This window comes from Gymnodraco acuticeps, unplaced genomic scaffold (assembly GCF_902827175.1).
Source record: "Gymnodraco acuticeps unplaced genomic scaffold, fGymAcu1.1, whole genome shotgun sequence".
NCBI classification, from domain to species: domain Eukaryota; kingdom Metazoa; phylum Chordata; class Actinopteri; order Perciformes; family Bathydraconidae; genus Gymnodraco; species Gymnodraco acuticeps.
Window position 1 is genome coordinate 5,686,014 of NW_022990023.1, and position 12,466 is coordinate 5,698,479.

The 12,466-nt window shown below is 39.3% G+C and overlaps 2 protein-coding genes across 3 annotated transcripts; both read left to right on the plus strand.

Annotated features, from left to right (window-relative positions):
* Window positions 1-113: 113 nt before the first annotated feature.
* LOC117544834 (NHP2-like protein 1) lies at window positions 114-1,995 on the plus strand. The gene is made up of 3 exons (XM_034214302.1): window positions 114-372; window positions 531-651; window positions 1,527-1,995. Exons 1-3 carry the CDS (start codon window positions 370-372, stop codon window positions 1,787-1,789), a joined length of 387 nt encoding a protein of 128 aa, XP_034070193.1. The 5' UTR covers window positions 114-369; the 3' UTR covers window positions 1,790-1,995.
* Window positions 1,996-2,609: 614 nt separating this feature from the next.
* crym (crystallin, mu) lies at window positions 2,610-8,788 on the plus strand. Of its 2 annotated transcripts, none has more exons than XM_034214414.1 (8): window positions 2,610-3,032; window positions 5,714-5,906; window positions 6,650-6,712; window positions 6,799-6,900; window positions 7,451-7,634; window positions 7,729-7,850; window positions 7,933-8,017; window positions 8,521-8,788. In XM_034214414.1, exons 1-8 carry the CDS (start codon window positions 2,866-2,868, stop codon window positions 8,592-8,594), a joined length of 990 nt encoding a protein of 329 aa, XP_034070305.1. In that variant the 5' UTR covers window positions 2,610-2,865; the 3' UTR covers window positions 8,595-8,788. The 2 variants fall into 2 exon arrangements, with proteins under 2 accessions (XP_034070305.1, XP_034070306.1); XM_034214415.1 differs by having other exon boundaries at window positions 5,714-5,864.
* The last annotated feature ends 3,678 nt before the right edge of the window (window positions 8,789-12,466 follow it).

A 12,466-nucleotide genomic window follows, 5' to 3' on the forward strand; every position in this document is an offset into this window, starting at 1 on the left:
TATATTTTGTATTGTTGTTGTTTATTACTTGATATCATTCATATAATTAATATTTCATCATTAATCACAGTTTAAAATGTCATCACAACAACAAAAAAGCTAACAATGCGCACCGGGAGAAAAAAAGAAGCACTTCCGGTCCTTTTCAGCTGGTGTAGCCAGTGCGCATGTGCGAATATTCCACACGTGTGGTGATCGTCTGACTGGCTGCATTTAACAGAGAGCTTAGAAAGTTAATATCGGTACAACATATTGCTTAAAGAAAACTCAGCGCAAGTTTAGTTGTCTCTTCTTACCGAGGTAAAAGACGAATAACCTCCGTGAAGCATTTCGCCGAGAGGACAGAAATACCCAAAAAACTAATTCACAATGGTGAGTGTTGTGAGTAGGCTCACTTTGAGCTAACATTAGCTTAAGGTAACAACGTTGTATGTCGTACTAACCTCATCCCAATCTCCTTGTTTGTCCACTTTATATGGAGCTTTGCTGTTGTTAATGTGTGTTAAATGTTGTTTTATTTCCATGTTCAGACTGAAGCAGCAGTAAACCCAAAGGCCTATCCGCTGGCCGACGCCACGCTGTCCAAGACCATCCTGGACCTGGTGCAGCAAGCCTCCAACTACAAACAGCTCAGGAAGGGAGCTAATGAAGGTGAGGAGACGTATGGAATTAAATGTAACTAGATGGTGGCTTCAAGTAGAACCTGGTAGTTGGATAATTTGCTACTTTCAAAGCTATTGTAACATCAGGAAAGGCTGCGAAACGTGGTCTCGTTCAGGTTAACAACAAACGCAGCAGTATGTGTGGGGAAAAAACTCATTGTAAACCTGCAGGGATTTGTCAATTACTTTGTTATCTTTTCAAAAGTAAAGACACCTTAATTAATCTTTTAGTCATTAAAAAAAAAAATAACTTAAATGGCAAATATATTTTGCTGCTTGTTTCTATCAGGGTTCTTACGGTCATTTAAAAACCTGGAAAAGTCATGGGAATTCAAAATGCTAATTCCAGGCCCTGGAAAAGTTATGGAAAACAATATATTTTTTTGCTGGGGAGAGATTTTAGTTGCTTTAGTCTGTAGAAGCTAGTAAGCCTACTATTTGATTTGTTTTAGATAGGCACAACATGTTTCATATGCAGACCTTATTTTCCTGTTCCATGTTAAAATAAACCATTTTCAGTGGTACCGCTGAGAAAGAGTAATTTGTTTGGTCATGGAAAATGAGGTAAAGGTCATGGAAAATCATTGGTGAAAGTGTATGAACCCTGTTCTATGATTTACCAACTCAAATTAGCTACTTGTTTGAATTTTGAGTTTAGTTTCATAAATCAAGAACATTATTTACATTGTTCAATACTTATACTCAAATTATTAAACCAATAATCAAAAAAATTCTGCAGATCTCAGAATCAGTTCTTAAACCAGTAGGCCACCATTGTGTTGCTGCCAAAACAATAACTAAAGTAATGACGATGTAACAGTGATGTTAACGCATTGTACTAATTGTGATTTAATTCTTCCCCAGCCACTAAAACCCTGAACAGAGGCATCTCTGAGTTCATCGTGATGGCCGCTGATGCAGAACCTCTGGAGATCATCCTCCACCTGCCCCTGCTGTGCGAGGACAAGAACGTCCCATACGTGTTCGTCCGATCCAAGCAGGCTTTGGGTCGGGCCTGCGGGGTTTCTCGCCCCGTCATCGCTACCTCAGTCACCATAAAGGAGGGGTCCCAGCTTAAACCACAGATCCAGTCTGTTCAATTGTCCATTGAGAGACTGCTCGTCTAATTTTTGTTGCACTGTTGTAACAAAGTCTCCTCTGAAAAACGAGGAAGACGTTATCTTGCCAGCTGTCTGATGAAAAACAGTTATGAATGACAGGAAAATGTAATGGTTTTTCTTTTGTACTTTTTAGGACAGTGTGTCCACTTCATTGTATCAGTTTGCGAAGGCATATCCTGATGAATAAAAAATACTTTTTTATTTAAACCTGATGTTTTGTTCTGTTCTCATTCAGTGTGAACTTCAGAAGTCGTCTAAAAATCCAAATATTTAGGAAAGTAAATTGCTTCACATTGCTAAATGCATTACAAAAAACTATAACATGGTTTTATTGTACATAACTGGCAAACCTCATATTTGAATATAACAGATTGGGTTGTTCTGGTGAGATATTGAACATGATGAAATATGAGCAAAAACTTCACTCAAGCTATGTTGTTCATTATCAATAGAAAAGTTGGCCCTTGAAGATATGGGGTTTAAACTATAATTAAATTATAAAACATACACCCACAGCGATACATATATATCAGTAGCTCTGTCGAAATAAAACTGGCTATAGTGAAAATACTTTCACTTTGAATAAAAGTAGAGATACTTCAAAAACTAAAAACCTTATATTCACTCAAAATCAAGTACAATCTAAAATATATATACATATAGCAGCAAAAATAACTAACAGTATAAATGTAAATAACTTGATAGGCAGAATGAACCAAGTTAAAGAGTTACATTATTAATATTGTATTTTGGGGGAGTGGCTTTGAAGGGACCAGCTGTCTTGACCATTTTCAATTGAACTACTTAACTGCTGTGCTACTTTCATTTGGAAACATTTTGCAACGCATGGCTTGGTTTTATGGCTGGACATATTATAACCTCTTGCTTACTCCTGTTTTCCCCAATTTGACCAACCCTACCTTTGAGGCAAACATTCAGAAGTCACTGAACTTTAAAAACCTACTAAATCAGAGCTTTACTGCGGCTCTTGAATGCAACAAGTATACCAAGTGAGCTTCTGAAGTTTAGAATCTAAACTTTGCACCAAACTCACCGCAGTAACTGATCTGAGAAGCTGAAGCATGGCCGGACCTCCTGCTGTGATCTGGGAGCGCGAGGTGGAGGGTCTGCTGCGGTACCGAGAGCTGGTTCCCCGGCTGGAGGAGGCTCTGGGGAAGTTCTCCAGCCGGGACCCCGCAGAGGTGATCCAGCCTGTGCGCACCACCGTGCCGCTGCAGAAACACCACGGGTATGCCTCAATGATGAAGCTTTGATTTTAATATTTAGTTGTCTATAGAATCTATTGCACGGTGTAACTGGTTCAATTAATACACATTGAATCGGCTAGACAAAAGTAATATTTTCTTCTGTCTTTGAGGTTATTAAAAAAACCAAAATGATCTATGAAATGAAATGTAAACCCTTTATGCAGTAGTGCAGGGGTCGGCAACAGACGGACCGCGGTCCGGATCCGGACCCAGATGCCGACCTATACGGACGCGGAGCTATAATCAATACATTAATAGGGGATTTTTCGTCGCCTCCCGCTTTTTTAACGCTGATTTGGGTGACTTGTGTAATTCGTGGAGAACCAAAGAGTTTTCGTTTTGGGGGTGGGGAGTCCGTCCGACTGTCGGACAACTTCTCACTTCAAAAAAGAAGAAGAAATCTAGACCGCAAAAATAATTAAACAAGCGAGTACCTGTTTGTCCTGGCCAAGGACAGGTTCCTTGAACACAACACGAGCGTAACGTGTCTTCACGTGGTATATGTCTCGTCTGAAAGGAGTGCTGACAGAGAGCACCGGAACGCCGCTCCAGCCCTTACAATATTGCAATACCCATAAGGAGCCGTACACATGCCGCAGTGTTTGCGTGGCTGTGTCTTTAGTTGTAAGCACAGTGGCGATCTGTTGTTATTAGCATCTGGTTAGCTAGCTATGCTAACGAATTTAAAGAGCTTTTCTACAACCAGGTGGAAGAGAGCTCTCTCCTGAGAGGCTCACATAACCTCAGCTCAGTGAGAAGGTTAAGGCACACCTTGATATGATCATTATAGTTATTAATGAGACATTAGAGACTAAATAAAAAACAGGTATAAAATACTATGACAGTCACAAAAAAGTTGTTAAAAATAACAAGAATAGAGTTTAAAAGGGGAGTGATTTGTAAAATATCCAAAAAGAAAAATCTGCTTACAGTTCTGTTTCATATGGGTGTTGAAAGATGGATCCATAGATCTCTTCATGTTGCTCTCAAAGTGCACCAGATTGATGCTTTTAACTTCAATATTTAAAAGGTTGCTTTTTCTTTGCACAGCATGAAAGAAAGGTCAAATGAATGGGCTGTGATTTTAGTTTTTTTAAGCAGAGGTTGAGTTCAATAATTTGTACGACCCTCGGAGGATATTGTAAAAATTGAAAGGAAAAAGGTTCCCCACCCCTGCTGTAAATAATAATAAAAAACCCTTGATTTATAACTTAACATCTCTGTCTCCTATTGATCAGAGTATATTATAAAGAATAGCAGTTAATTGAAGCATTATAGCACAGGCCTTTGTCAGATGGTATATTACGCTGTTTTTTTCCTGCTTCATAATATAGTTCTCTCTTTTTTCACCATACCTGTGTTTGCATCACTGTAACCAATGAGCACCTGCATGTGTGTGAGAATGGCCCTGACACCATTTCAGCCCAGATTTACAAACTCCTGGCAGGACAAGCTCGAGCTCAATTCTCACACTGAATTTAAACAAAGTGAGTGAGGGACTGCAATATAAGAGGGAAAGAAAGAGAAACTTTAAAACTGTTAAATTGTTATGATGTAAAGACTGATATTGTTCTATAATCGTCTGAAACTGTTAAGTCATGATGTGAAACGGTTAACAAAGAAAAAGGGAAACTCAAGCTGCTGCTACACTTTATTTGATTTATCTAAAATGAAGCACTTTTAAGATGCACACATTTTCAAAAGCTATTTTATTTATTTTCTCTATTTTATTTTTAAATGCAGCCCGAGAGGAACATTACACATATCCACAGTATTTACTGTATATCTGTATAGTTCAATGTTAATTGACGATAAATATTGTTGTTTATGAATTGTACTTTCTTTATTTGATTGGCAGTCAGCTGTTGATTACATGCAGACGTTGATAAAGCTACAGCTACTTCAATATCACACTAATTCATAAGGCAACTTAGACATTTTGATGTTCCGGACCTTTGCATGGGGACATTTTCTCTAATTGGACCTCGTTGAATTTTAGTTGAATACCCCTGCAGTAGTGGAAAGTATCTTTTAATTTACTCTAGAATTGTATTTAAGTATTTTTGTTGACATTTGCACTTTACTTTAATATTTCTGTACTAGTTCAGAGGAACATTTTGGACTTTTAACTCCACTACTTTTAACCCTCATATTGTTACTTTGTGCACATTCAAACACATGCTATGCTGATGTGATATAATGTATAATACTTTAACTTTTTGTACTTTAAATATATTCTGATGCTTTTACTTGACTTCTTTTACTTAAGTAATATTTTTAAATCAGGACTGTTACTTGTAATTGAGTAGTTTCAGACCACAATATTTGAACTTTTACTTTAGTAAAGAATCTGAGCCTTTCTTTCAAAACTGTCCTTGTCTTTATGGCGGCAACCATGTTAATTATTGATCTTTCCTGGTAAATAGATAACGGTGTTTCCTCAACCGTTCCAAAAGGAAAGTAATATTTGACATGTAAAGAAAGCCCAATGTCCTCTCAATCATACTTTCTAGAAAATAGCTTACATTTCCTTTGATTATAAGGCATTATATAATATTTAATTATCACTTCCAAGTGAATTCCTTCAAGTAGTTTGGTTGTCCTACAGGGGAAACATTAAAAACAAGATGTATTTCTGACTGACCCTCCTTTTCTTTCACAGCTTTATGGGATTGATGCCTACATACATGGAGAATAAGGGAGTCCTGTGCGCAAAGTTTGTGTGTTTCTACAAGAGGGAGGACGGTTCAAATTTGCCGTCCACACAGGCCACGGTGGTGCTGCTGGACCCGGAGTACGGGAACGTAAAGGCTGTGAGGAAAACCTTATTAAACACAGGCAGGGATCCCTTAAAGGTCACCTATTATGCAAAATCCACTTCTTCATGTCTTTTCTACATCAACATGTGTCCTCTGTGTAAAGAGACTCTGAAAGTTTCAGGAACAAAGACTGTCTCTCTTTTTGTCCTGATCCACCTTATCACCTGAATGTCCGTCCTCCTAGAGCAGTGTTTCTCAAACTTTTTCATATACCAAGGACCCCTTAACCAATAAAAAAACACTCGCGGACCACCTAACTCCAAAAATACCCAAAGACACGTCGTTTTTCTAGAACAGATTACAAATCGCATGCAAATGGTACAAACAAGTGGCAACATGTGTGATGAAGATGTTGCGCTGGGCTATAGCATGCAATCGAAAGTGAAGCTCGCTCCATAACGATGTGTTGGCTTGTGTAACCATTAGCCAATCAGCAACCAAGGTAACCCCCCCCCACCTTATCACCTGAATCTCCTCCTAGAGCACCATTGTGTTCTTTCTAACCAAATCTCTCTCAGAGGGGCGTGGGGAGGGGCTCCTTATTTTCATCTAAAGTAACAGACAGAGAATCACTTTTGAAACAGGGCTGAAACAGAGGGGATTATGGGTAATGCTGCAATGATCTGTTTGGTGTTTGGAGCCAAACACTTCAGAGACATGTTTTGTATATATCTGAGACCTATAATATATTGATGACAAACAGTAGTATAGGGGACCTTTAAAGAGACAGCAAAAGGCAAAGCTTTTCACTCAAACACAGTCACGTTTCCACCCTGCAGGTTATGGATGGAGAGCTGATCACAAGGATGAGGACAGCTGCAGTGTCAGCCATCTCTGCTAAGGTAGCTCCAATTTTGACGAGTATCGATTCAAACTTGTTCTCTAATTTACACTCTTGTTTTAATTTAGACATGCTTTTGTTACGCAGCTGCTGATGTGTCCTGAGGCAGAGGTATTGGCCATCTTGGGGACTGGCGCTCAGGCCATGAGTCATTACAACGTCTTCACAGAAATGTTCTCATTTAAAGAGGTACGGTTACAACAATATCTTTAAAAAGTCAGCCTGGACACAAGTATCAGTTGAGGGCAATTTAATATATGCATGATAAAAGAAGTGGGGTATTATTTATGTGATTTAAAGAGGCCCTATGATGCTTTTGGGGGGTTTTCCCTTTCCTTTAGTGTGTTATATAGGTTTTTGTGCATGTAAATGGTCTGCAAAGGCTACATTCCCAAAGTTCCCACTAGAGGAAATTTCTCTTTCAGAGTTAGATGAGAAGATTGACATTTATAAAACTCTTATAATATCAAAAATAGGAAGTTGATGCCAATAGCCGATCAGAATTGCATAAAGACAGGAAACGAAGGGGGAAAAAAAAGTTAACAAAGTCCACCTACTAGCAGATCTATAGCTAATAAAAGGTAACATCATTTAATTAATCTATATAAGTGTAAAGATTCAAGGCTTTATTGTCAAGTGCACAGTAGCTATAGTGTAGATATGGCAATAACAGGTTGTATTCTTTCGGGGAGTTATTTGCCAGACTATTTGTTGCATTGACTTCGCATCCTCCCCACAGGTGCGTGTTTGGAGCCGCACAGGTCAGGGGTCAGAGAGGTTTTGCCGCTCAGTCAGCGGTCCGGTGACCGCGTGTGTCTCAGCTGAGGAGGCGGTGAGGGGCGCAGACGTCATAGTGACGGTTACCAGGTGTACAGAGCCGGTGCTGTTTGGGCAGTGGGTCAAACCAGGAGCCCATGTGGCAGGTGAGAAAACTTACTTAACACACACACTAAAAAAAGGAAGAAAAAGGTGAGATTTCAATATGTTTTCTAACGGTTCTGGTTTCTTTCTGATTAGCGGTCGGAGCCTGCAGGCCGACCTGGAGGGAGCTGGACGACGTGTTGATGAAGGAGGCCGTGGTGTACGCTGACAGCAGGGAGGGGGCGCTGACTGAGTCCGGGGACGTCATCCTCTCAGGGGTCAGTCTGCATTGTGCTCTCTTACTGCCTCATTGGCATAACTGTCTTTTTGCAGAATTTGTTTTAATATTATTTGTTTTAGGCCGAGGTGTTTGCAGAGCTCGGAGATGTTATCAATGGGACCAAACCAGCCCTCAGAGAGAAGACAACCGTGTTCAAATCCCTCGGTAAGCCTTACTTGATTGTATATATATTTAGAAAAAGCTCAGGTTTGCAGGTTTTTGCAGCCTGGTCCTTAAGGAGTAACAAAAACATTAGAGCATCAGCAAAAAGCAAAGAGATAAATTACTTTACATAGAAATAGATGAAAGAAAATAGGGAATATAAAGAGTAATTTAAAAGGAAATAAATACATTTTGATTAATTGTATATAAATACATATACACAGGAATATGTGCTTTTAATAATTATTTAATAATTTGTAATAGTTCTCTATATTGATATACTTTAAAATATATACTATACTTACATTTTATTTATTCATACTATATTTCAGCATTTACTGACATATTTATTATTTTATTTACAACATGTATTTTTGTAATATTTTACATATTATGTATTCTTTGTAATGGCTTTTATATGACTCCATGTTATGGCTAGTCCCTAGAGAGTGAAGTACTTACATTTCTCAACTTAATACATTAAACCTTTCTTTTTGGAATAACAGGAATGGGAGTGGAAGATGCCGTGTCCGCTCAGCTGGTGTTCGACCAATGGGAAGCCAAATCCTGCAAATCATGAAGTGGCCATCTATTTCAATCCTGACCTGTTTTACCGTGTTTTATTCTTATAGAACTAAGAAGAGAAGTAATGGGGCAGAAACCCTCCTTTTTACGCAGCAGTCCAGACATAGACATCAAACGGCGACACATATTCAGTTGCCAGTTACTTTGGCATTGGGGCAGAGATGTTCACAAGTCTTTTTTTGCAAGTCCAAGTCAAGTCTCAAGTCTTTGGTCACGAGTCCAAGTCAAGTCTCAAGTCTCTAAAAAATAAAAGTCTCATGTCTCTTCTGGTTGTAATAAGCCTTCTATTGTCTGTTGCTATCCAGTCTGTTAAGAATACTGCACAGCTATATCTAAGAAATTCAAAGCATTTACTGTATTATTATCACTCCTATATCTATTAGCATACAGTATCAGTACTGATTAGTTGTTTGTTATATGATCACTTTAAACAGGCTATTGCAATGCAATATGAGGAAAAACATCACACTTTAGCTAAATGCAAACAACTTATAAGCAAAACACTTCAGAATCAGAAATCAGTATCACAAATACTTTATTAATCCCCCGCAGGGAAACTGTGTTAAAAGTACTTAAAAGAAAACATTTGTTCTGTGCCATTTGCAACTAAAAAACTATTGCTGCAATATTATCTGAAATATACTGAACTGGTGATATTAAAACATGACCTGTTCCAAAAGAGATATCTACCATTAACACCATTTGCTGGTAAATCATGCAAGTGGCTGGTGCTGTATGTTGCACGCACCAGCCAAAAATAACAATGGCAATCTATTGAGTGGCTGGTAAAATGTCAACATTCACTAGGCTAGCCATTTGGCCAGTGGACAAACATGTTAAAATTTGACCTCTGCAACCGTATTGTTTAATTACACTGGGTCTCTAATTACATATTTTAAGTCTACTATAAATAAACATATTCCTCTATCCTCTCACTCAAACCCAGTGTAATGGTAACCTGATAAACCTGTAACATTAACGTTACGTGGTCAACAATAAACCTGTAACCTGCCTATAAACCGACAGATGTATTTATGTATGTAACTGTATTTTTCTACGTTTAACGTTAGCCAGTAGATGGTGGCAGCGGAACGTAATGATTAACGTTACCGACCTTTTTTATGTCATGTCAAGAGTTGGATGTCAACGCCACTCAACGCAAACAAGTGTGACAAGCAAACATTCACTCATCTTTTCAAATATTCAGTTACAAAGCTAGTAGCAAGCTAAGTTAACATTACATAGCTGATGCTGAGCTAAACATGTTTGCTAACCGTCCATATGTGTTAATGTGACTGACCTCTCCGGGTGAGTTTTCAAGTGCCTGATGAAATTTGACGTTGTTGCACCAGCATCCTTGATTTTAATATTGCAGACTTTGCAGTGTGCGCTCCTTTTGTTGGTGCCGCCGGCGTTTTGTTCGAAGTTTTTATAGTTGAACCTAATTACAAGCGGTACAGCTGCAGGTGTGCCGCCGGTCGCCATGGTGCTACCATAATGTTAATGTTAATATTAAAGGTGGGGTAGGTAAGTTTGAGAAACCGGCTCGAGATACACTTGTTGTTATATTCCATGGAATGCTCTTAACATCCCGATAGCCGGCCCGGCTAAAGTAACTGGATGGCCTACCTGCCTGTCAGCCTCCCATCGGGGCACAAACTTATCTCGTGCCCTCATTGGTCATGTGCGCGTTCGTGTGTGTTGGAGGAGGGGCTCTGTGAGGAAGTGGCAGATTTTCTCCGGTTGTGTATTTTCAAATTCGAGCGATCTCGAGACGGTTTCTCAAACGTACCTACCCCACCTTTAATACGCCAAAAATAGAAAACACAATGATTGTTCACGAGTCCCAACACACGAGTCCCAACACACGAGTCCAAGTCGAGTCCGAAGTCTTTTGAGCAGGAGTCCAAGTCAAGTCTGAAGTCTCTGTGTGTGCGACTTAAGTGCGACTCGAGTCCGAGTCACAGACTCGAGTCCCCATCTCTGCATTAGGGCAGGGATATCTAGATACTTTCCAAGGTTTGACATAATGAATTGTTCTACTTTTAAAGCAAGCAACGATGTTTTCAAATCTGTAATCAAAAAGCTCCTCAAAAACGCTATCGAAGCAGTTCCTGCCGTTGCTACGTTAGTTCAGACCATGGTTCAGACAGTAACAACGGACTATTTTTCTTAGCGGATGCATGTCAATTTAAATCAATACAACTATTTTTTAAATCAATAAAATACATTTATAAATCCATAAAAGCATTTCAATTAATATTGGGAGTCATATCGTTACTTTGTTGAGAATGTGGCCATGTAATGAGCGGGATAATGTGCACATTGCATAATGTGCCTTCATGCCGATCTAGATCGCTCCGCTTCGCGTCGGGCTCCTGATCAGCCTGTCGGTGTTCTTTTCCCCATAATGACCTTGTCGCTGCACATTATCCCTTACATATGATTATATAGAGTCATTATTCATTTGTTTTAAAGCAGGAGGCGCAAACGCTTGCCTCGGGGAGGGAGAAAAAGAGCCACAGCGGAGAATAAACAGAAGGCCAACCATGCAAGGGAAGTCTTCTTTGCTGCTTTTGTGGCAGACTACAGCGCCACTTACAGGCCTGGCATATATACTACAGCGTCTCCAGCGCTTTCGAGCGGCAATGGCCGGCCGTGGCCCAACCTCTCATTCCCCTGATAGGTGGAGAATTGACCATTAAGCGGAGCACCCCTTTTGTGACGTAGAAAATAATTCAAATCTGGATCAGCCTGTATCAGATCCGTTACAGCCCCTTTTTTTGAGATTTGGGTATAGAGGAAAAGAGAAGGTTGTATTTTCTGACACTTGGTGAGACTCCCTGACACACCAGCGGGGACACATATTCATGTATAAAAGACGTACAAGAGTGTATTTTTGCATGATAGGTCCCCTTTAAGTATAAAACTTAATAAAAATAAAAATAATTGATAAAAAAAAAGGAGTGGGCTGAGCTCATGCGGGACCCGGCAGCTACTGTCTAAACTAAATACTGCCGTGATGAAACGCCATATCATGGAGGCTTTCTCTCTTGCCGGTTATACCACAAGGTGAGTTCCTTTTTATTTCCTGCTTCTTCACACACATGCTCTCCAGTACAGGTTAGCTCTGAGTGTTAGCGATGCTAATGTAAACACAGACCATATTACGTCCAAAACAGTCGGGCATTGTTTCTGATTGGGCCGTGGGTGTAAAGCCAGCCTACATTTCCGATATTACGTCATATCGGACGCAAATCTGGATCAGCTCCGTTGTAGCCCAGTTTTTAGAGATTTGGGTATGGAGGAAAAGAGGGTTTTATTTTCTGACGCGGCGTGTGTTCCCTGACACACCGGGGACACATCTTTATGTATAAAATACATAAAAAAGTGAATTTTGCATGATAGGTCCCCTTTAATGTATTCACGGTCATATTTCCTCACCACATGCTTTTTAACTTGAAATAGGACCGGGTTCTTCCATATATGTTCGTCTATAACATTCAAGTCATTAAAATTATGACTTGGTTTACCCAAAAACTAGTGCATTTAGTATCAATGCATGAAGTAACGGTAACATGTTTGTTTCTACCTGACATGGGAATATTTGTACCTAAAAATATGAATTTTATTTTTAATGAGTGAATTATATTTAGATATTTGAAAATAACTAGCTTGTGTATTACACAACATTTTTGTTTAAATAAAAATGTGGCAGTACATTCACGACCCACTAGGTGGCCCTCTGATGCGCACAGGTCCAGAGAAACTAGACTAAATAAAGAAAAAAAAGCTCATCTCTTGCAGTCTTACTTATATTATTTCCCTGCACCATGATGTTTGAACAGAAATAACAAATCAAACAGA

What these genes read in the sequence shown, in the direction of transcription:
- LOC117544834 (XM_034214302.1), top strand. An exon ending in CAGGAAGGGAGCTAATGAAG is followed by an intron (nt 652 to 1,526) that starts GTGAGGAGACGT and finishes ATTCTTCCCCAG; the next exon opens with CCACTAAAACCCTGAACAGA.
- crym (XM_034214414.1), top strand. Translation starts at nt 2,866, where the DNA reads ATGGCCGGACCTCCTGCTGTGATCTGGGAGCGCGAGGTGGAGGGTCTG. An exon ending in CCGCTGCAGAAACACCACGG is followed by an intron (nt 3,033 to 5,713) that starts GTATGCCTCAAT and finishes TTTCTTTCACAG; the next exon opens with CTTTATGGGATTGATGCCTA. An exon ending in GGGACGTCATCCTCTCAGGG is followed by an intron (nt 7,851 to 7,932) that starts GTCAGTCTGCAT and finishes TATTTGTTTTAG; the next exon opens with GCCGAGGTGTTTGCAGAGCT.